Genomic DNA, 23755 nt, shown 5'->3' with positions numbered 1-23755 from the left:
CACCTGGTACGGCAACAGCACCGCTTACATATGTATATATACATATGTATATATGTATACACACACACACACGTACATATATATATTTAGTATACACATTCAGTAATGTGCACACACTCTTATATTGTACATATATTTATTCATATAACTCTCAGATTTACCCATCTTATATTTTGCTTGCTTGTTCCCTGCTTAGCTCTATGTCCTTCTCTAGTCTCGTGTTTTTTGTATTACTTTCCCTGGAACAGTCTCTCACAGTCTGTTTCTAAAACCTAAAGAGAATTATGGATTTGATCAACTGGTCTCTGAATGCTATTGACACCCTTTTCTCAACGAGAAGTCTGGGCTTGGAAGAGCCCGAGTGCCCTGGAGGGACTTTCCCTGCCGGATACACGATGGACGGGTGGCAGAAATGGAGGGTTGTGTGCCTGGCGGGACTGTCGATCGAGGACGCTGAAGATATCTATCTATTCGGAACCATGATAACAGGGTTCTTGCTGATCGGAGCTGGCTTGGCCCTGGCTTATCGGAGAATTAAGAGAGCGGAACTGGCTGTTCAAACCCCCCCAAGGCTGCCCGCTGGGATTGAAATGATGGGACGAGGCGCGACTTCTCAGAACGGGCTCATTGAGAGCAGCACGGTTAAGACCTTGGAGACGCTTACGGCTGCCGTGAATACTCAGAATAACACCTCCGAGCGTATATTGGGTTACATCAAGGAGAGGCCTGCTCAGAATAACACCTTTGAGTGAAAGTTGGATTACATCGTGGAACAGCTCACTGCAGTCGTGAGTTCTCAGAATCGGCTCTCTGAGCAAAAGAATGACAAGACCACAGAATGCAAGTTTGATACCATAATGGGGAAGCCCGCGGTTCTCCAACGGGAGATTGAGAGACCAGTGTCGGAGTGTTAAAGAACAGCTTGAAATTCTCATGAGGTGTTGCAAAAGAAAAATCACCATCATAATCCAGCTACCCCTACAGCGCCAGCTGCGGGCTCAAGGCTGGAGCAGAACAACAACTCCCTGATGACGACTGTGTTGAGTCTGTTCCTTCCCATCCCATGCAAGGCCACCTGAGTTGGCTGGAAGACTGTTTACTTAGCCTGGCAGGGCGAAGGACACTGTCTCAGCTGAACTATGGACACGCACACACATACATATACTGATACTGATAAGCACTCACTGACGCATCACCCTCCCTACCCCGGATCCAACGCCACCTCCAACGTGGACATCGGGTCAGCTGGAGGCGCAGTCGAAAGATTGCAGCGGTCCCAGATCAGATGTACACACTGGAACTCTTTCCCATGTTGCTGTCTGTGTTTATTGTGCTGTGGTGTGTTGATATCTGTGCATTCCTGTATTATCCTTCTGTGTTACACATTTCGATGTTTTTTTCCTCGCTACCTGGCCTGACCTGTCTCCCCAATGTGATGTTTGTGTATTGTATGTACGGTCGGCAAGGTCTGTCATCTCGGTTGTGGGCAAAAGACCTGCAAATGACAAATAAGGGCTATCTCATCTCATCATCATCTCATCATGTTATTTTATTTTTAGACACCTCTGTTGCTTGTGAAGCTTGCACTCAAGAATTTCACTCGCATTTACTGTACCAGTGTACCTGCACATGTGATGTGACAATAAAAGTGATTTGATTTGATCTGATTTATGACGCAACCTAGATCTCGGCTGAAGTCTCGGGGTGACGGTGCGTTTGCTCTGGCTGCCCCGGTACTGTGGAATAACCTCGCTCTCGCTATCCGCGCCTCTGACCTTATTACACTGTTTAAATCACGACTAAAGACCCGCTTATTCAATCTTGCCTTTCCTTCTAGTTAACATTTCACTTGTGATTCTACATTATGTACTTTTATGCTTATTTTAAGTCTGTCTGTGTATCTGCTGCTTCTCCTATGCCTCAGTGACAGTGATCTGCTTGCATACCTAGTACTTGCTTTGGTCCTATTTCTATTTACCTTTCTTCTATCATGGATCATTTTAACAAGTTTCCATCATTGTTGGCTTGTCTGGCTGATCTGGTTTTGGAGACTTTCTTAGCAAAGTCTGGCATGTTCAGTTTGATCAGCAATGGTCTGACCGATTCTAACAAAGAAAACAGATCCACATACTGAGAGATGTTACATGTTACAGGTACCAAAGAAGCCTGACTCTGAGGATCTAAGAAGAGTCTGAAAAGGAACTGGCCCATCTGGTCTATATGTGCTTTGTGGATAAATACAAGATCTCATTCATCCATTATGGTGCTCACAGCAGGAGGGCTATAAGTCATTAACTAGAAATGTTTAACAGCAGCCAGACCAAAAAGAGGAAGATGAATTTTTGCAGGGAGCTGAAGCATGAAGGTCAAAGTCAGCTTAATTTTTCAGGGCTAAATTTCCTCCTTCTCATGAAAACACATGCTGTGTTTTCGTGAAGGGGAATTGAGGAGGAAGCAGGAAGCAGTCCGGATTTAATCATTAGCTGTGAGCTCAAATACAAAGCAGCAGCCCACAGCAGCTTCTATCACTTCAGCTCAAACATGTCAGCATCTACATCTGCAGCAGGGACGGTGGGCAGCGTCTTCGTGGTCACCCACGTGATCCCCGCTACTGAGCCACAAAACACTCCACAGAAGACCAAGTTCAGCCAAGGACGACCGGAGGCCCTGGGGGTGAGACTCTGTAACTGCTCAGAATCACAGTAATAGTACACAGTGTTTGCAGTAAAGCATCTGTGTGGTGCGTACGGTTGTACCCACAGACGGTGCAGATCATGGTTGGCCTGCTGCTCCTCCTGTTTGGGATCATCGTGCTTCCACACTCTGATTTGGAGATTTATAGCGGTGTCTTCTTGTGGGGATCTCTGTCTGTAAGTGTGCTGAGACTCTGTTGGTCTTTTCTCTGCTGTCACTTTACAATTCTGAGGTTTTATGACCAAACTCACTACCAAACACAGAAAATGCATCACCTTTAAGAACGGATACTAAACAACATCGTGGGAAATCGGCTAAACAGGACTTCTTCCCTCCTGTTGAAATTTCTGAACTAATTTCAGTGATTTTGCATGAACAAACAGATTTCATTTCATTTATTTATAAAGCGCATTTAAAACAACACAGAGTTCACCAAAGTGCTGTACAACAGAATAATTAAACAATGACATTAACATCATCAAACAGGTAAGAACATTCGAATAAAAAAATGGTAACTCTCATGCAGTATAGAAAGCCAAAGAGAAAAAATATGTCATAAGATGGGATTTAAAAAGAGTGACAGTTGCTTTTCTAATGTGGAGAGGTAGATCATTCCACATTTTCGGCGCCACACCACAAATGCCTGATCCCCTCTATGAACCATTCTAGACGTGTGTAAGGTAAGCAAATGATCACTTGATTGAAGGGCCCTGAAGGGTGAATAAAGCTGCTAAAGGTCAGACAAATAGTCCAGCGCTTCTGTTGTTACCTCTGAGCAAACTTCAAAAATTACTCCAGCATGTGTGTTAATTTGCTTCAAGCTGCTTTATACTGTGAGGTAAACACCTTATAATATCCAAGACAACCCCCCGCCACAATCAGGCAACCCCTAATCTGTCATGGTACTGGTACCCTGTTAATTCATGATTGTTTTGGTTTTTGGAAATGGTTGGTTAGCTCTCTGGAGCATTCTCTTCCTACTCCGTCTTCCATGTGCAGTCGTCCTCATGATTTACCACTTTGATCTTTGCATCTTTAACTCCCTGTCTCAGTGCTTGAGTTTTCCTGTTATATTTTGGTAACCTTCTGTCCCTCTGTGTTTTTGTGTCTAGTTTTTCTCCCTCTGTCTCATCTTCTCTCAGTCTCATCGTTCGTTTTCTGTGTTCTCCCTCATCCCATGTTCATTAAGCAATGAATTTTTTTACAAGAGCAAAGGTGACATACACAGCAGTGGATTCCCAAGCGCCCGGTGCAAGGTGCCAAATGCAAAAATACTTCCTCCACAACTTCTCCCAAACTATGAAAGCCAGAAACAAGTTTAATATTCAGAAACCTTTACTGAAGCTCACTGCTGTACTATATCATAATAATCTAATACTAAATATAATACTGGCCATATTATATTTACATTACCAAAGTGAGATGACTTTAGTCTCATGAACAACATCAGCTAATTGTTATTTACTAGCTAATCTTAAATGACTGTTCAGCACAGAAATGAAGCCCAACAATCATTTTTACAGTCCCGTGGTCTCAGCCTCAGATACTCAGCTAATCAAAATGATCTCATAAAAAAATGAAAGAACAAAAGACATTTTTCTCCTTCATTTCTGTCACACAAGGCTGTATGAAACGTTTCTCGCGGTTAGTATCATGGTTGCTAGGCAACCTGAGCAGCGCGACAAAGGCCAGACCGTCCCATTTTACAAGCCTCTCACTTCGGCACTTCTCGCAGTTCGTAGTACCCACACTTCGCAGACTACTGTATGGTCGCTGAATTGGGACACAGCCCTTGTCTCCTTCACTATGATCAGTGTCAGCTGTGCTCCCACCTGTTTCCTCTCCCTCTGTAGCTGTCCATGTATAATGCTTAGTCTCCCTCTCTTCTTTATCATGTGTTCCCTCATCCTGCATGCACTCCCCCCCCCCCCCCCCCCGTTGTCCATGTTTCCCCTGTAGTTTCTGAGTTTCCTAGTTCCTTCCTTGCTTGAGTTTTTGTATTTTGTATTATTCAATTCCCGAGTATCACCATTAAAGCTCATTCATTGCAGTGAGATTTACTTTAAATATGCCTATCCAGAGTTGGGACCAGGAAGCAGAGTTGCAGTTTTACACGCCTCTTTGCAGCTTCTCTCCTCCTGCTACCCCCCAAAAACCCATCTCCATAGAGACTGTGTCAGCTCCCAAAAAGACAAAAAAACAAACTAAAAACCAGCAACAAACAACTTAAACATAAACAATCACAAAGAAAGAACAATACAGTATCCACATCTGAACCAAAGAGTAAAACAGTGAAATGTGGATGATTAAATATTAGGTCTCTCTCCTCCAAGTCTCTGTTAGTACATGACTTAATAATTGATCAACAAATTGATTTACTCTGCCTTACAGAAACCTGGTTGCAGCAGGATGATTATGTTAGTTTAAATGAATCAACACCCCCGAGTCATTCTAACTACCAGAAACCTCGAAGCACAGGCCGAGGGGGAGGTGTGGCAGCAATTTTTCACACCAGCCTATTAATCAACCAAAGACCCAGACAGACTTTTAATTCATTTGAAAGCCTGATGCTTCGCCTCGTCCACCCCAGCTGTAAACTCAGAAACCAGTCTTACTTGTTATCATCTATCGTCCACCTGGGCCTTACACAGAGTTTCTGTCTGATTTCTCAGACTTTATATCTGATTTAGTTCTGAGCTCAGATAAAATAATTATTGTGGGTGATTTTAACATCCATGTAGATGCTAAAAATGACAGCCTCAACATGGCATTTAATCTGTTATTAGACTCAATTGGCATCTCTCAAAATGTAAAAGAACCCACCCACCACTTTAATCACACTCTAGATCTTGTTTTAACATATGGCATAGAAACTGAACATTTAACAGTGTTTCCTGAAAACCCTCTCCTGTCTGATCATTTCCTGATAACATTTACATTTACAATAATTGATTACACAGCAGTGGAGAGTAGACTTTATCAAAGTAGATGTCTTTCTGAAAGTAATTATATATATAAATTATGGAGTTCCACAGGGTTCAGTGCTAGGACCAATTCTGTTCACATTATACATGCTTCCCTTAGGCAGCATCATTAGAAGACATAGCATACATTTACACTGCTATGCAAATGACACCCAGCTCTATCTGTCCATGAAGCCAGATAACACACACCAATTAGTTAAACTGGGACATGTAAGGTAGCGTTAGGCACCACCTATCTGTGCTAACATGGCACCCTGTTTGTGGTCTCTTGCAGTTTGTCTTAGCTGGATCTGTGACTGTATCGGCTGGGAAATCCCTTAATTGTTGTCTGGTGAGTCTAAAAATATCCAACATAGCAGCATAGCTTTCTGTTATCTAGCTCATGTTATTAACTGGACAAATAAATCCAGGTTATAAAGTCCAGCTATAAGTATATTCACATGAAAGATACAGAAACATGAATAGATCTACTGACAGCACAGTACCTTTACCAAAGTAAAGTGATCTCTCTCTTTTCATCTCACACAGTGCTGTCATACAGCACTTCATCTGTCAATTAATATCCATTAATATGTGGATCCTTCCTTTACATTACTTTCATCTTGTAGATACAGTTGGCAAGCACCTTTTTTTTCTTTTTTCATATGAGCATTGTGGATAAACCTCTGGTCTTTGATGGTACAGTGATGGGAAACCAAACTATGACCTGCTCTTTGTGTGGAAAGAACTCATTAAAAGCCTTCAGTTAATCCAAAATGCTGCAGCAAGAGTCCTGACAGGGACTAGAAAGAGAGCAGATTTCTCCTGTTTTGGCTTCCTGTTAAATCCAGAATTCAAAATCCTGCTCCTCACATACAAGGTCTTAAATAATCAGGCCCCATCTTATCTTAATGACCTTGTAGTACCATATCACCCTATTAGAGCACTTCGCTCTCGCTCTGCAGGCCTACTTGTTGTTCCTAGAGTATTTAAAAGTAGAATGGGAGGCAGAGCCTTCAGTTTTCAGGCCCCTCTTCTGTGGAACCAGCTTCCAGTTTGGATTCAGGAGACAGACACTATCTCTACTTTCAAGATTAGGCTTCAAACTCGTTTCTCTAATTCAGAGTCAAGGCTGTGCCCTTGCCAGCTCTCATAGGGTGAGAGATGGAGTATACCACGGGCAGGTCACAGTCAGATGAAAGTACAATATTAGCAGACTGACAGCATCAAAGTGTGACTGAGAGGAAAACGATTAAAAGTTCTGTTTAGTCAGGTTGGAAAAGAGCTCCATTTCTGTATTTATAAAGTTAATGTGAAGCAGAAAGGAAAGCTGTCCCATCATTAGGACACAGGTCTATAATCAATGTTAAATAAAGTGGTTAAATGTACTTTTTTCAGGATTAAATATTCTCTAACATCTGTTCTAAAACTAGTCTCCACACTGTCCCGTGACTCTGGTGAGCTGCAGTTTCTACAGGTTTAATCTGCCTTTCAGGTGCTGCCAGGTTTTCCAGGTGTGCTGACCCGTTTTGTGCTCTGCAGGTGAGAGGCGCTCTGGGAGCCAATGTTATTGCTGCAGTTACTTCAGCTGCTGCCATCATCATCTACATCCTGGAAGCCTTTTGGCCACATTATGCTTATCATTATTATGGTAGCTCTTACTTGAACACCAGTACCCCCGACTGGTCATTCACTCACAACTATGAAATGGTAAGACATTTTGTTTTATATTGTACAAAATCTTCTACACGTCTGATTTCAGCCTCTCGATCAAAGCTGCTGAAGGATTTTGGGGGGTGGATCTTGATTGTGGTCACACCTCCTCTGCAGGTACCAGATTCTCAGAAAGCGCTTCAGTGCTCTGTGTTCAGATGAGGGAGTTTTTAAAGACAGGAGAATCAGAGGAGCATTGAACATCGTTCTGATTTAGAAAACTACAGACCTGCTGCCAGTAACATCCATGTAAAAAGCAGCAGCTAACAGGGCATCTGAAGGACAGACGTCACTCAGTGGTTGTGTGGCGCAGAAGCAGCCCTGTTATTCTGTGTAAGAGCTGAAATGTATGTTTGATAAAGGAGGGATAGAATTTGGTTATTAGAAAAAGGGATTTCATGCAGTCACAGTGTACTAACATCTAAATGATCCCTGCATACTGGAATGACTGAACAGGTTGAATCATGCCTTAGGTGCACCAAGGTGAAAGAAAACCATCATCACTTTTACTACAGTCTTCTTTCCCAGCGTTCACTAACATGGCCTCTTATGTAGTATTTATTTTACCCTCCAGTGTTATGACTAAATTATCCAGATGCCTGTAGAGGACAGTGCCATCTAGATGGCAGCTTGAACAGTTGTGTTTTTTCAGGAGCTCCGAAAGACCGCAAAATTTGCTAAGTTACTTTATTCTCCTTCCACTCGAACTATAACTATGGATGCCCAAAAGGTTATTAAGAATGCAAAGCTGCAATTTGTGTCGTCAAACCCCAATGCTAAGACGTCTTCGCATGCTAAAGTCAGTGACCATGGCTATGCTAGCACTGAAGCTGCCAACGTGGGCCTAAACAAGCGAGAACGGGGAGCAGACTCGGCGCCGCCAACTCCATCAAAACAACCGCCAGAGGAGAAGAGAACAAAATCTTCAGAGAAGGAAGATGATATCTCCAATAAAACTATTTTTGAAGCCATTCTGGGAAGAAGAAATTTGAAGTACAACTGGAAGATATCAAGGAACAAAACAGACAAAGTGCAGCTATGGTTGCCAGCTTGATTAAGGCTGTAGAGTTTAATGCTGCAGAGATAGTCGATCGCAAACTGAAAGTTGTTAAACTGGCAAATGCGAATGAACAGCTGCTTAAAGAAAATGAAGACTTGAAAAGAAGAGTGAGAGAACAAGAGCGCTACTGAATGAGGTGGTGCTTAAAGCTGAAAGGGGTGAAGGAAGACAAAGATGAAAACATTAGAGTGAAGGTTCTGCAAACGCTTCAGAAGATTGCCCCTGACTCGGACTTAGAAGAGGCCGTTGATATTGTCCACCGCTTAGGGAAACGAGTTGATGGCAGAAACAGAAACATCATTATTCTATTCACACAGAGGCGAATTAAAGAAGAATTGTGGAGGCGCACCAAAGACTCTTCAACCTGCAAGCAAGAAGGCATCAGCTTCGCGGAGATGTTGCCGCAGGAGGACATACAAGATCGACAGCGCCTACGGCCTCTGGTGGAGGAAGCAAGACGTGCGGGTAAACGAGCCTACTGTCGTGGTCCACATGCCTTCATTGATGGACGCAAAGTTGAGGAAAGACAGGAGAACTAAAAATGACAAAAACTGAAATAGTGGAAACTTGTTCGCGGTCTGAGGAGCTCAGCATTTAGTACTTTTTTTTTTCTTCTTTTTCTCACGTGGTGAGTGATATTCTGTCTATAGTTCATGTTGAATGTTAACATTTGTTTTGGTTCTTTAAATGTTAGGGGTTTAAGAGAATCTGTTAAAAGAAAAGCCTTATTTTTGTACTGCAGAGGTAAAAAATCAAACTGTATTTTTCTACAAGAGACTCATTTATCTGATAGTGATGTATCTTTTTGGTCAAACCAATGGGGCAGCAAAATCCTGTTCAGCCATGGCTCAACGAGGTCGGGGGGTGTAGCGATTTTATTCAATAACTTTCCTGGGGATCTTGTAATACAACGGACTGACTTGAATGGTCATTGGTTGATTGCTGCAATGAGAGTTGAAAGTTTGTTTTTCATTTTAGTCAATGTTTATGGATATAATAATGAAAGTCAGAATAAAATTATGTTAGAAGATATAACTTCAAATATTTTTGAACTTAAAGATCGATACCCTACAGAATACATTTTAATGGGTGGTGATTGGAATATGACTCCTGATGAATGGACTGATAGATGGCCCCCAAGGACAGGTAGACCACAAAAAATAACCTAATTATAGATTTTTTGATAAACAACAATTTGACAGATATTTGGAGAGTAAGAAATCCAGGAATTAAGAGCTTTTCCTGGTTTAAACCAAATGGAGCTTGTAAGTCTAGAATAGACTATTGGCTAGGAAGTGACATCATTCTTAACCACACTGTTGATGTCAAATGCACCTCTTTCAGATCATTGCTTTATTGAACTGTGCTTAGAATCGGAAATTAGACAATCAAATAAAAGAACTTATTGGAAGTTCAATGCCAAACTTTTACAAAATGAAGACTACTGCAACATAGTCAAAAAAATTATAAAAGATATTATGGCTGATCATCTAATTGTAGGATATATCAGTAAATGGGAATTCATTAAATTCAAAATTAGAGAATTTAGTATTCAATTCAGTAAAAACATAAGTCAAAAGCAAAGAGAATATGAATGTAAATTATTCCAAGAAATTACTTATTGCTGTAGTAAAGATGATCTAAATATCCAAGAAAGGAGTAAACTTATGGAGTTGCAAACTAAATTAGATCAGCTCTACCTAAATAAAGCAGAAGGAGCTTTTGTGCGTTCATGGGCCAAGTGGATTGAGGAGGGGGAAAGAAATTCCTCATATTTTTTTAATTTAGAAAAGAGCAGACAGAAAAGAAATTTTATATCTTCTCTGTTAATTGATGGCATTGAATGTGACGACCCTAAAATTTTGGAGAATGAAATTTATACATTCTGTTCCAATTTATACAGATTGTGATGTCTTTTTTGATCAAATAGATAATTTGATCCCTAAAATTGATGAATCGTTTCAGGAATTTTGTGAATCTGACTTCAGAATTGAAGAGTTAGATGCATCTGTTAAGAAAATGGCACTTAATAAATCCCCTGGTCCAGATGGGCTTACAGTTAATTTCTTCCAATTTTTTGGGGAAGACTTAAGAGAAATTTTATTCAAAGCTGTACTGGCCAGTATTGAAAAGGGAGAATTGATGTCTAGCATGAAACAAGGATTAATTACATTAATTACCAAACCAAACAAAGATAAACGACAATTGGATAACTTAAGGCCCATAACTTTATTAAATACAGATTACAAAATTTTCTCTAGCTCAGTTGCAACAAGGCTTAAGCAAGGGGTTTCAAGTTTAATTAGTGAGACACAATCAGGGTTTCTGAAAGACAGGAACATTCATAATAATATCATATTGGTTTTAGACTTACTGGACTACAATGATCTAATTAGTGATGACAGTTTTATTCTTTTCTTGGACTTTTATAAAGCTTTCGATTCAGTAGAACATCCTTTTATTTTAGAAACACTAACTCTATTTGGATTTGGGGATAAATTTAGGAAGATAATAGATATACTGTATAATAATAATAATAATAATAATAATAACAAGTAAGATAGAGAATAGGAGGAGGATAATAGAAATAGGACCAAAGCAAGTACTAAGTATGCAAGCAGATAACTGTCACTGATACATAGGAAAGCAACAGGTACAGAGCAAACAAGAATTTAAATGAGTATAAAAGTGCATAATATGAAATCATAAAAGAAATATTAACTAGAGGGAAAGGGAAGATTGAATAAGTGGGTTTTTAATATATAATGATATAAACAGCTCTGTGTCGTTAGGCTATGGCACTGGTAAAAGATTTAGCGTCAAAAGAGGAATCAGGCAAGGGTGTGGAAGCTCTCCGTTGTTATTCATAATGGTTGTGGAGATGTTCGCAATTCTAATTAAAAACAGCAGCGTTGCCGGAATTGAGATTATGGATAATTTTTTAATAATTAGTCAACTTGCGGATGACACTACTCTTAAAAAATGAACATCAGATTCCCCTGGTAAAACAAATAATCACTACATTCTCAAAAGCTTCAGGCTTAAAGTTAAATTTAAATAAATGTGAACTATTGGCGTTAAAGGAGTGTAATTCACAATTACTGTACGATATAGAGGTGAAGAAGGAGGTAAAATATTTGGGCATCACAATTTCAAAAGATCACAAAGTCTTAGAAAAAGTAAATATTTCAGATAATGTCTGTGAAGGTTCTCTTTTTTGTTTTTTGTTTTTCTTTTTTTTTTGCCTGTCCCGTTTGGCTCTTTTGCATCAGAATTGTTGTCTAAAGGCAAAGAAAGATGCCCAACGGATTTACTTTACCAAATGGACCATCCCAGCCTTACTGTAATGGTCCATTTGATTCACCTTTTATTGTTCATTTTATTTTCACTTACTGAATACGGGACAGACTTGACTGGGGGAAAGAAGGGGAGAAAGAAAGAGGGAAAGAGAAACAGCTGAGAAGAGGGACGGGGGAGAAGGGCAAAAGACAAAAACCAACAGAACGGGCAGAGAAAAAAAATGCATATATCAATCACCTGGATCACCTGTTGAGAAAGAAAAAAGAAAGCAAGCAGAAGAGAACAAGAGTAATAGAATAAACAACATCACAATGATATATGGGAATATGACAGTAAATACTAAATATTAAACATTATTGTGCAGCACATAAGATCAACAGAACACAGTGTGCTTTGAGGTAGGAGCCAAAAAGGGTGTAGTTTGTGGGTGTGATCACCCGTGTGTACACCTGTGAGCATGGACGCGCTTGTTTTTTAAAAGGTTCCTTCATGTAATGATCTGCTAGAGGGTGTGGGGGGGCCACAGCCCCGTCCTCCAGGGCATGAAGCAGGTATGGAGGAGATCAAAACTCCAGACATCCAGAGGCCCCCAGAACACAAGAGACCAAGGAAGACCCACAGAGGGGCAGCCGCGCCACTGTCCCAGAAAGAGCTGAGGAGAGTCCCAGATGAGGGCTCACTCAGCAGCCGCGGAGCAGAAGCCAGGGGGAGTTGCAGTGACGCGCCCGTGAGCTCCGCCGGCAGCCAGCCGTGCCTGAGTGACCGAGCCCCAGGCCGAGAGGCCGGGGGCACCCCACCTCCAAAGTGGCCCAAGCGAGCCCCAGGCTCCAGGCCCCGATAAGCGGCCGCCAAGGAGTGAGCCGGTGTGTACCTGGACGCCCATCCCCGGACACAAAGAACCACCAACGCACCGATGTCTGAGGGGGTCCGCCACTGGCAGGGGAAGTGGTGGTGGGTGGAGATAGGCCTCCATACCTTGGAGGGCCTGAGGTGTCCCCAGAGAGGTGGCGCCTGACACCCAACCTGACATATAGACACAGACATACAGGCACACACAGACACAAACATCCATTCCCACCCTCATGCTCTCATATGCACTTACTCCACACTCAACCAACGTGGAGACAGACATAAAGAGACGCTGTACACACGATCACACTCCCCAAGTGTACTCTACAAACCGGGTCTAGGTACCCTTGCCCCTGGAGGGGGGAACTGCACCCAGTGAAGGTTCTCAGTCATCCAGGTCATCGTAGTCAAAGGAGCTTGCAAAGAAAAGTGTCTGGACTTCTTTAAGTTGCTTGAAGACGTTTCACCTCTCATCCGAGAAGCTTCTTCAGTTCTAAGCTCAAATGGTGGAGAGTCCCAGATATAAACCCGGTGGGAGTTTCCCCCCACAGAGGGACAAAAGGACCCCTGATGATCCTCTAATCGCCTGAGCCAAGGTGTGAAACTGGGTGTGGGTCCCAATCAGCCAGAGTTTCGGGTGAATGTGCAGTAGTAGCAGCAAGCAGGTGAATTCTGTACATTAATATGAATAGACATCTGACTATTTTACAGGATAGACAATATAAACATATTTAAAATTAAAGGAATTGAAATGTACATTGTGCCTTGGTTTAGTGTCTGGAAGAGTCCTGTCTCAGTCAATTATAGATGATGTGAGAGGGCGGGTGTGTGTGTTTAGGGCACGGATGGCTTGGGGATAGAAGCTCCTCTTGAGTCTCTCTGTCCTTGCCCAGAAGATGCGGAACCTTCTACCAGATTGCAGAAGTTGGAACAGTTTGTTGCCAGGATGGGACGGGTCCTTCAGTATCTGCGCTGCTCTAGTCCGGCATCTCCTGGTGTAGGTGTCCTGAAGCGGGGGGAGAGCAATCCTGCAGCAGCGTTCTGCTGTACGGATCACTCTCTGGAGGGCTTTTTGGTCCTTCACACAGCTGTTCCCAAACCACGATGTCATGTTCTGTGTGAGGATGCTCTCCACAGCGCCTGTATAGAAAATCCTGAGGATCTTTGGAGAGACCCTGAACTTCCTCAGTTGTCATGGTGGTACAGGCGCTGCCTAGCCTTTTTGGTCTGGACCTGAATGTGGGCAGCCCATGTCAGGTCTGAGGAGATGTGGACACCAAGATACTTGAAGGACTGCACCCTCTCCACTGGAGCTCCATTGATGATAATGGGCTTGTAGTCTCTGTGCTGACCCCTTCTGAAGTCCACCACCAGCTCCTTGGTCTTGCTGACGTTCAGCTGGAGGTGGTTGTCCTGGCACCACGATGCCAGATTCTTCACTTCATCCATGTAGGCCGCCTCATCGTTGTTGGAGATGGCACCCAACACCACTGTGTCGTCAGCAAACTTCACAATGGTGTTGGAGCCATGGGTGGCCACACAGTCTGAAGTGTAGAGGGAGTAGAGCAGTGGCGAGAGGACACATCCCTGAGGTGCTCCTGTGTTGATGGTGATGCTGTTGGAGAAGCACCTGCCCACCCTCACCACCTGAGTTCTGCCAGTGAGGAAGTCCAACACCCATGCACACAGACGGCTGTTAAGTCCCAGATCCCTCAGCTTTGTGAACGGTCTGCAGGGCACTATTGTGTTAAACGCTGAACTGTAATCAACAAACAGCATTCGCACATAGTTACCCTGTTTCTTGTCCACGTGGCTGAGAGTGGTGTGTAGGACGTGGGCGATGGCATCCTCTGTGGATCTGTTGGATCTGTAGGCAAACTGCAGCGGATCTGTGATGTCTGGGATGGAGGAGGAGATGATGTTCTTCAGCAGCCTCTCAAACACCTTCATTACTACCGAGGTCAGTGCAACTGGCCGGTAATCGTTCAGGGATGAGGGTTTGCTGTTCTTGGGCACAGGGATGATGGTGGATCTTTTGAAGCATGTGGGGACCACAGACTTCGCCAGGGACTCGTTGAAGATGTAAGTGAACACACCTGCTAGCTGGTCAGCACAGCAGCGCAGCAGACGGCCGGTGATGCCGTCTGGCCCCGCCGCTTTCCTTGTGTTCACTCTCCTCAGTGCCGCTCGGACGTCATGCTCCGCGATGCTGGTCACCGGTCTCTCGCTGATGACGTCACTGTCCTCGGTAGTCAGGCGGTAGATAGCATTAGCCGCCTGGCTAACCTCGAAACGGGCGTAGAACCGATTCAGCTCGTTGGTGAATGCAGAGTCGGTGTTGATCGGCGCAGTGTCCCTGGCTTTGTAGTCCGTAATGGTGCGTAGTCCATGCCACATACTCCGTGTGTCGCCCTGGTGGAAGCGGGACTCCACACGTTCCCGGTACCGGTGTTTGGCATCTCTCACCGCGCGCCGCACGCCTTATGAGGCTGCTTTATAGGCGCTCATATCGCCAGTGGCGAGACCCGCGTTGTAGGAGGCGGTCCTGGCGTTTACTGCAGTGCGGATCGATCTGTCCATCCACGGTTTCTGGTTTGGGAATGTGGTGACTCTCGCAGTGGGGATAATCTCCTCCGCTAGCATATTGACGAAGCATACTGCTACTTCCGTAAACTCGTTGATGTCGACTACGCATGCTCTGAACATGTCCCAGTCTACGTCGTTGAGTGCGTCCTGTAGCGTAGCTTCTGACTGGGCAGTCCACCGTTTTACTTCCTTCGTGGTCACGTCTTCCCTCCGTATGCTTTGTTTATACTGGGGAATGAGGAAGATGGCGTTGTGGTCAGACTTCCCAAAAGCCGGGTGTGAGACAGCTTTGTAGCCCTGCTTGTATGGCGTGTAGCAGTGATCCAAAATCTGATCCCCTCTCGTTGGACACGAGACATGCTGGTAAAAGTTTGGCATGACTTGTCTGAGGTTCGCTTTGTTAAAGTCTCCTGCTACAATGAGGGCTGCGCCCGGGTCCTTGTTTTGAAGCGAGCTCAGCACATCATGTAATTCGGACAAAGCCATACCTGTGTCCGCTTGGGGTGGGATGTAGACCGCCGTGGCGATGACTGAGGTGAACTCACGGGGCAGATAGAAAGGGCGGCACTTAATGCTCAGGAACTCCAGATGTGGCGAGCAGCCGCTGGAGAGAGTAGAAATGCTCCTGGCATCACACCACTTTCTGTTTACCATGAAACACACTCCTCCACCTTTGGTTTTGTTCGACTCTGCCGTTCTGTCCGCGCGGAGCACAAAGAATGAATCCGACGGAGTTACGGCCTGGTCCGGCACGGTGGGGGTCAGCCATGTCTCCGTGAAGCACAGAATGTTGCAGTCCCTCATGTCACGTTGGAAGGTGACCCTTGCTCTTAGGTCATCAAGCTTGTTCTCCATGGATTGTACATTGGCCAGTAGGATACTGGGCAGTGGTGCGCGATGCGCCTGCTGTCTCAGTCTGTTCCTAATACCAGCGCGTTTTCCCCGGCGCTTCTTTGTTCTGCGCCTCGGATGAGCGGCCCCTCCTTTGTTGTTCTCCGCGCCGCGTAGAATCTCTGGCGGCCAGGAAGGGTCAGGTTTAAAAGTGTCCGAGATTAGATGTGCAACCTTGGCACCGATGTTTACAAGTGATCCGCTGTCGTATACTATAAGACTAGAGGATTTTGGGATGTAAACCAGAGCAAAAAATAAGTAAAAAACAAGAAAAGTGGATAGTCGGAGCGGAGCAGTCAGTAAGGCGTCTGGACGTGGCCGCGCCATCTTGGAAAATGGGTGACACGGGGGAGCCCATGGCACAGCCATGTTTTTGTCTGTAGAAACCCTCGTTGTACTTGAAATATGTAGTGGTGAGGCAGAGGTCTAACAGTGTGCAGATCTGATCGGGTGTGAAGTTGGTCCTGTCCTCCAAGGAGCTGTCTTCTTGTAGTCGTTTTCTGACAGTCTCCACGGCCTCCGTGGTGGGTATGCAGGTGAAGAGAAAGACTACATCAAAGGACACCATGGTTTCATCTGGATCCAGGGTAAGTTTCTGGACCTTGTCGGTGAAGTCGGTGGAGTTCTTGATGTGGTGTGGGGTGTTCCCCACGAGAGGCGCAAGGATGGTAGCAAGGTGTTTAGCAATGTTATAAGTGGCTGAGTTTATGCTACTGACTATGGGTCTGAGTGGGACAGCTTCCTTGTGGATTTTAGGAAGTCCGTAGATGCAGGGTATGGCATCCCCTGGGTAAAGCTGTGATATGTAAGGCGGTCAATAATTTTGTCCTTTTCAAGGTCTTGAAGGCAAGCTATAACTTTCTTTTTGTAGCTGTTTGTGGGGTCTCGCTTTAGGGCTTCGTAGGTATTGTTGTCACTGAGGAGAGTAGTGATCTTTGTATGGTAATCTGTAGTTTTTAGGACCACGGTGCATCTTCCCTTATCAGCTGGTAAAACAGTGATGTTGTGGTCTTTGCTCAGGGAAACGACGGCCTTCTTTTCCTGTATTGTGAGGTTGGATGGAGGGACTTTGGCCCTGGAGAGGGTGGCTGAGACTTTCATCCTGATTTGCTCTGCTTCTGTCTGTGATAATTTATTAATCCGTATGGCAGATTCTGTGGCTGTGATGAGGTCCACTATGGGCAACTGTTGTGGAGAAATGGCAAAATTGAGTCCTTTGGCTAATACTCTCTTTTCAGGTTCAGGTTCCCAGACGCCTTAACGCCCACTCACATCCTGAGCCATCTGACCTCAGGAATTCACATGATAAGGTGGGGCCAGGTTTCACAATGAACACACCTGAAACTCTGGCTGATTGGTTCAAGGTTCAAGGTTCAAGGCTCTTTATTTGTCACATGCATAGTTATACAAGTATAACACACAGTGAAATCTAGCCTGACACGCTCCTCGACATGTGCAAAAAAATTGGGAGAGGGGGGAGGTGTAGAGGAAGAACGTTATATATATATATATATATATATATATATATATATATATATATATATCCCCAAGAAGGGACCGGTCCCCTCCAACTACCGACCAATAACCTGCCTCAGTACTACATGGAAGCTCCTGTCAGGCATCATATCGGCTAAGATGAACAGGCACATGGGTCAATACATGAGCGGGACACAGAAAGGAATTGGCAAGAATACCAGAGGCGCAAAACACCAGCTACTGGTAGACAGAACAATCAGCCGAGACTGCAAGACCAGACTGACCAACCTGTGCACTGCCTGGATTGATTACAAGAAGGCCTATGACTCAATGCCCCACAGCTGGATACTGGAATGCCTAGAATTGTACAAGATCAACGGGACCCTAAGAGCCTTCATCAGGAACTCAATGGGGATGTGGCGTACAATACTAGAGGCCAACTCCAAGCCCATAGCACAAGTCACCATCAAGTGCGGGATCTACCAAGGAGATGCTCTGTCCCCACTGCTGTTCTGCATAGGCCTGAACCCCCTCAGTGAGATCATTAACAAGACTGGCTACGGATACAGACTACGGAACGGAGCAGTTGTCAGCCACCTCCTGTACATGGATCACATCAAGCTGTATGCCAAGAATGAACGAGACATCGATTCACTGATCCACATTACCAGGCTATACAGCAATGACATTGGAATGTCATTCGGACTGGAGAAGTGTAGCCGGATGGTAACAAAGAGAGGGAAGGTAGTCAGAACTGAGGGGATTGAACTACCAGAAGGCAACATTGCAGACATAGAGGACAGTTACAAGTACCTGGGGATCCCGCAGGCAAATGGGAACCATGAAGAGGCCGCTAGAAAAGCTGCAACCACCAAGTACCTGCAGAGGGTCAGGCAAGTCCTGAGGAGTCAGCTGAATGGTAAGAACAAGATCCGGGCCATCAACACGTACGCCCTGCCCGTGATCAGGTACCCTGCTGGGGTAATAGGCTGGCCAAAGGAGGAGATAGAAGCCACTGACATAAAGACAAGAAAGCTCCTTACCATGCATGGAGGGTTTCACCCCAAGTCCAGCACCCTGAGGCTGTACGCTAAGCGGAAGGAAGGGGGCCGGGGACTGGTGAGTGTCAGCACCACAGTCCAGGATGAGACAAGGAACATCCAAGAATACATTGGGAAGATGGCCCCAACTGACCGAGTGCTCAGTGAATACCTCAGGCAGCAGAAACCCAAGAAAGAGGAGGGAGACGAGGAACCATCATGGAAGGACAGGCCCCTGCACGGTATGTACCACCGGCAGATAGAGGAGGTGGCTGATATCCAGAAATCCTACCAGTGGCTGGACAAAGCTGGACTGAAAGACAGCACAGAGGCACTAATCATGGCAGCACAAGAACAAGCTCTGAGCACAAGATCCATAGAGGCTGGGGTCTATCACACCAGGCAAGACCCCAGGTGCAGGCTGTGTAAAGATGCCCCAGAGACAATCCAGCACATAACAGCAGGGTGCAAGATGCTAGCAGGCAAGGCATACATGGAACGCCATAACCAAGTGGCCGGCATAGTGTACAGGAACATCTGTGCCGAGTATAACCTGGAAGTCCCGAGGTCAAAATGGGAGATGGCCCCAAGGGTGGTGGAGAATGACCGAGCTAAGATCCTGTGGGACTTCCAGATACAGACGGACAAAATGGTGGTGGCTAACCAACCGGACATAGTGGTGGTAGACAAACAGAAGAAGGCGGCCGTAGTGATCGATGTAGCGGTTCCGAATGACAGCAATATCAGGAAGAAGGAACACGAGAAGCTGGAGAAATACCAAGGGCTCAGAGAAGAGCTCGAGAGGATGTGGAGGGTGAAGGTAACGGTGGTCCCCGTGGTAATCGGAGCACTAGGTGCGGTGACTCCCAAGCTAGGCGAGTGGCTCCAGCAGATCCCGGGAACAACATCGGAGATCTCTGTCCAGAAGAGCGCAGTCCTGGGAACAGCTAAGATACTGCGCAGGACCCTCAAGCTCCCAGGCCTCTGGTAGAGGACCCGAGCTTGAAGGATAAACCGCCCGCAGGGGCGTGCTGGGTGTTATATATATATATAACACCAAAAATGTGCATAATTACAATAAAAATCTCTCATGGAAGATTTTTTTTTTTTGGTCGGCATCTGGGTGTTATATATATATATATATATATATATATATATATATATATATATATATATATATATATATATATTCATATTAATGTACAGAATTCACCTGCTTGCTGCTACTACTGCACATTCACCCAATGTATATAAAGATATAAAGCCAGGTATGAAAATCCAACCAAAATATTTGTATAAAATTGCACAAAAAAATAGATGGTTAATCCTCCTCTTCTGTTTCACAAAATACACAATTACCAGTTTCTATTTTGAATCTATCACCAAGGAGTCTATTTGTCGGGTAAATTTTATTCAAAATTTTAAATTGGACTTCTTTCCCTTTAGGAGGGATAGGGAAGGTTAACTGAATACCATATATATATATATATATAAAAAAAACAAAAAACACCCAGCGCGCCCCTGCGGGCGGTTTATCCTTCAAGCTCGGGTCCTCTACCAGAGGCCTGGGAGCTTGAGGGTCCTGCGCAGTATCTTAGCTGTTCCCAGGACTGCGCTCTTCTGGACAGAGATCTCCGATGTTATTCCCAGGATCTGCTGGAGCCACTCGCCTAGCTTGGGAGTCACCGCACCTAGTGCTCCGATTACCACGGGGACCACCGTTACCTTCACCCTCCACATCCTCTCGAGCTCTTCTCTGAGCCCTTGGTATTTCTCCAGCTTCTCGTGTTCCTTCTTCCTGATATTGCTGTCATTCGGAACCGCTACATCGATCACTACGGCCGTCTTCTTCTGTTTGTCTACCACCACTATGTCCGGTTGGTTAGCCACCACCATTTTGTCCGTCTGTATCTGGAAGTCCCACAGGATCTTAGCTCGGTCATTCTCCACCACCCTTGGGGGCATCTCCCATTTTGACCTCGGGACTTCCAGGTTATACTCGGCACAGATGTTCCTGTACACTATGCCGGCCACTTGGTTATGGCGTTCCATGTATGCCTTGCCTGCTAGCATCTTGCACCCTGCTGTTATGTGCTGGATTGTCTCTGGGGCATCTTTACACAGCCTGCACCTGGGGTCTTGCCTGGTGTGATAGACCCCAGCCTCTATGGATCTTGTGCTCAGAGCTTGTTCTTGTGCTGCCATGATTAGTGCCTCTGTGCTGTCTTTCAGTCCAGCTTTGTCCAGCCACTGGTAGGATTTCTGGATATCAGCCACCTCCTCTATCTGCCGGTGGTACATACCGTGCAGGGGCCTGTCCTTCCATGATGGTTCCTCGTCTCCCTCCTCTTTCTTGGGTTTCTGCTGCCTGAGGTATTCACTGAGCACTCGGTCAGTTGGGGCCATCTTCCCAATGTATTCTTGGATGTTCCTTGTCTCATCCTGGACTGTGGTGCTGACACTCACCAGTCCCCGGCCCCCTTCCTTCCGCTTAGCGTACAGCCTCAGGGTGCTGGACTTGGGGTGAAACCCTCCATGCATGGTAAGGAGCTTTCTTGTCTTTATGTCAGTGGCTTCTATCTCCTCCTTTGGCCAGCCTATTACCCCAGCAGGGTACCTGATCACGGGCAGGGCGTACGTGTTGATGGCCCGGATCTTGTTCTTACCGTTCAGCTGACTCCTCAGGACTTGCCTGACCCTCTGCAGGTACTTGGTGGTTGCAGCCTTTCTAGCGGCCTCTTCATGGTTCCCATTTGCCTGCGGGATCCCCAGGTACTTGTAACTGTCCTCTATGTCTGCAATGTTGCCTTCTGGTAGTTCAATCCCCTCAGTTCTGACTACCTTCCCTCTCTTTGTTACCATCCGACTACACTTCTCCAGTCCGAACGACATTCCAATGTCATTGCTGTATAGCCTGGTAGTGTGGATCAGTGAATCGATGTCTCGTTCATTCTTGGCATACAGCTTGATGTGATCCATGTACAGGAGGTGGCTGACAACTGCTCCGTTCCGTAGTCTGTATCCGTAGCCAGTCTTGTTAATGATCTCACTGAGAGGGTTCAGGCCTATGCAGAACAGCAGTGGGGACAGAGCATCTCCTTGGTAGATACAGGGCTCGCAATATCGCTAGCCCGACGTCCTGGAGCTAGCGATTTTTTCAGTCGGGCTACCAAAATCTATCTCTTCCCTGCCCGTCGGGCTATTGTACGAAAAATATATGTCAATGCTTTTGCATTCTTTCAGAAATGTAGCTGGGTAATTATGTCATTGGCATCAGTGAGCCACTGTCAATATGTGACATATTGAAGTCGCGTTTGAATTTGCGCTTGTTTTTTTGCTTTCACTTTGCAATCGTGCGAACTGTGTATAGAGAGCGACAGCACTGATCTGTGAGTGATGATAATTTGTGCACCAATTCCTCTGACATCGTCTTATTAATCGTTAGCTTACTACGCAAACATGACAAGTGAAATCTCCCGCAGCTTAAACATGTGAGAGGTTGATCGCGCAGAGAATCACTGAGCTTATGTGAGTGAGTGTGTAAAAGCATTTCAGTTCTGCTGAGCCAAATAAGACAGGTCAGGGTGAAGAAGTGACAGCCAAAGAAAAGCTTACCACAAAACGGAGAAGTTATGACAAATCAGACTATAAGGCAAAAAGAAAGTGCAGCTTTATGGTTTCATGGACAAAAGAATTTCTGTGGCTGCAATATGACGAGCTAAATAACCAGGGCTGCACATAAGTGGTCCGCAGGTGCGCATTCGCTGTCAAAATAAAAAACACGCACAAGGGTTAGGGTTAAATTTAAAAACTGTACTTTTGAGTTAAAATATATATTTATAATTTTAATAAATGACAAATTAAAAAGGCATGAACATTTTTTTGTATCGAAAAAATATCGAACCGTGACACCAAAGTATCGAATCGAACCGAACCGTGAATTTTGTGTATCGTTGCACCCCTAGTATACATATATATATATATATATACAGTATGTACATTGGGTGAATGTGCAGTAGTAGCAGCAAGCAGGTGAATTCTGTACATTAATATGAATAGACATCTGACTATTTTACAGGATAGACAATATAAACATATTTAAAATTAAAGGAATTGAAATGTACATTGTGCCTTGGTTTAGTGTCTGGAAGAGTCCTGTCTCAGTCAATTATAGATGATGTGAGAGGGCAGGTGTGTGTGTTTAGGGCACGGATGGCTTGGGGATAGAAGCTCCTCTTGAGTCTCTCTGTCCTTGCCCGGAAGATGCAGAACCTTCTACCAGATTGCAGAAGTTGGAACAGTTTGTTGCCTGGATGGGACGGGTCCTTCAGTATTGGGACCCACACCCAGTTTCACACCTTGGCTCAGGCGATTAGAGGATCATCAGGGGTCCTTTTGTCCCTCTGTGGGGGGAAACTCCCACTAGGTTTATATCTGGGACTCTCCACCATTTGACCTTAGAACTCAAGAAGCTTCTCGGATGAGAGGTGAAACGTCTTCAAGTAACTTAAAGAAGTCCAGACGCTTTTCTTTGCAAGCTCCTTTGACTATTTCAGATAATGTTGACAAATGTAAGACAATCTTAAATAAGTGGTTACAAAGAGACATCACAATTTTTGTAAGAATATTATTAACCAAAATGGACAGTTTATCTAGATTTATATATCCAGCTTACTCTTTATCAATATCAAATAAAGTTATTAAAACAATTAATAGCTTGAATTTTAATTTTATTTGGAGGAATAAGTGCCATTATATATCTAAAGATGATTTGGTTAAACCATACATTGAAGGCGGTGGAAACGCAATTGATTTTGATATAATGAATGGTGTTTTGAAACTTAAATGGTTAAAATCCTTCCTAAATAATCCACACTCCATTTGGTTTTTTATACCAAGTAAGGTCTTTAACACACTGGGGGGTATCGACTTTCTCCTAAAGTGTGACTTTGAAATGACTAAACTACCTTCTAAACTCTCTGAATTCCATAAACAGGTCCTTCTTTATTGGAAAATGTTGTTTAAACATAATTTCACTCCACATAATAGCCCAATTTGGAACAATAGATATATACTGATGAACAGAAAATCTATTTTTATTCAAGATTGGTTATCAAAAGGTGTTTGAGCAATTGTCCATTTTGTAGATGAGGAGGGGCATGTTCTAGGACATCAAGATTTTT

General features: G+C 44.5%; 1 protein-coding gene and 1 pseudogene across 1 annotated transcript in view; both read left to right on the top strand.

The window, feature by feature from the left end:
• Nucleotides 1-284: 284 nt before the first annotated feature.
• LOC146565072 (uncharacterized) lies at nt 285-914 on the top strand (annotated as a pseudogene).
• A 1627-nt stretch (nt 915-2541) lies between these two features.
• The window catches only part of LOC146565071 (membrane-spanning 4-domains subfamily A member 15-like), a 31362-nt gene continuing 10148 nt past the window's right edge, over nt 2542-23755 (top strand). Inside the window, exons 1-4 of the mRNA XM_085290455.1 lie at nt 2542-2673; nt 2763-2870; nt 5953-6009; nt 7200-7367. Coding sequence (XP_085146581.1) covers nt 2542-2673; nt 2763-2870; nt 5953-6009; nt 7200-7367 — 465 coding nt within the window. The remainder of the gene's footprint in view (nt 2674-2762; nt 2871-5952; nt 6010-7199; nt 7368-23755) is intronic.

Source organism: Mchenga conophoros, linkage group LG11, assembly GCF_057382185.1.
Source record: "Mchenga conophoros isolate Kocher_MC1m ecotype Shallow Benthic linkage group LG11, M_conophoros_male_GT1.1, whole genome shotgun sequence".
Lineage (NCBI taxonomy): Eukaryota > Metazoa > Chordata > Actinopteri > Cichliformes > Cichlidae > Mchenga > Mchenga conophoros.
This window is presented reverse-complemented; position numbering and strand designations above follow the sequence as displayed.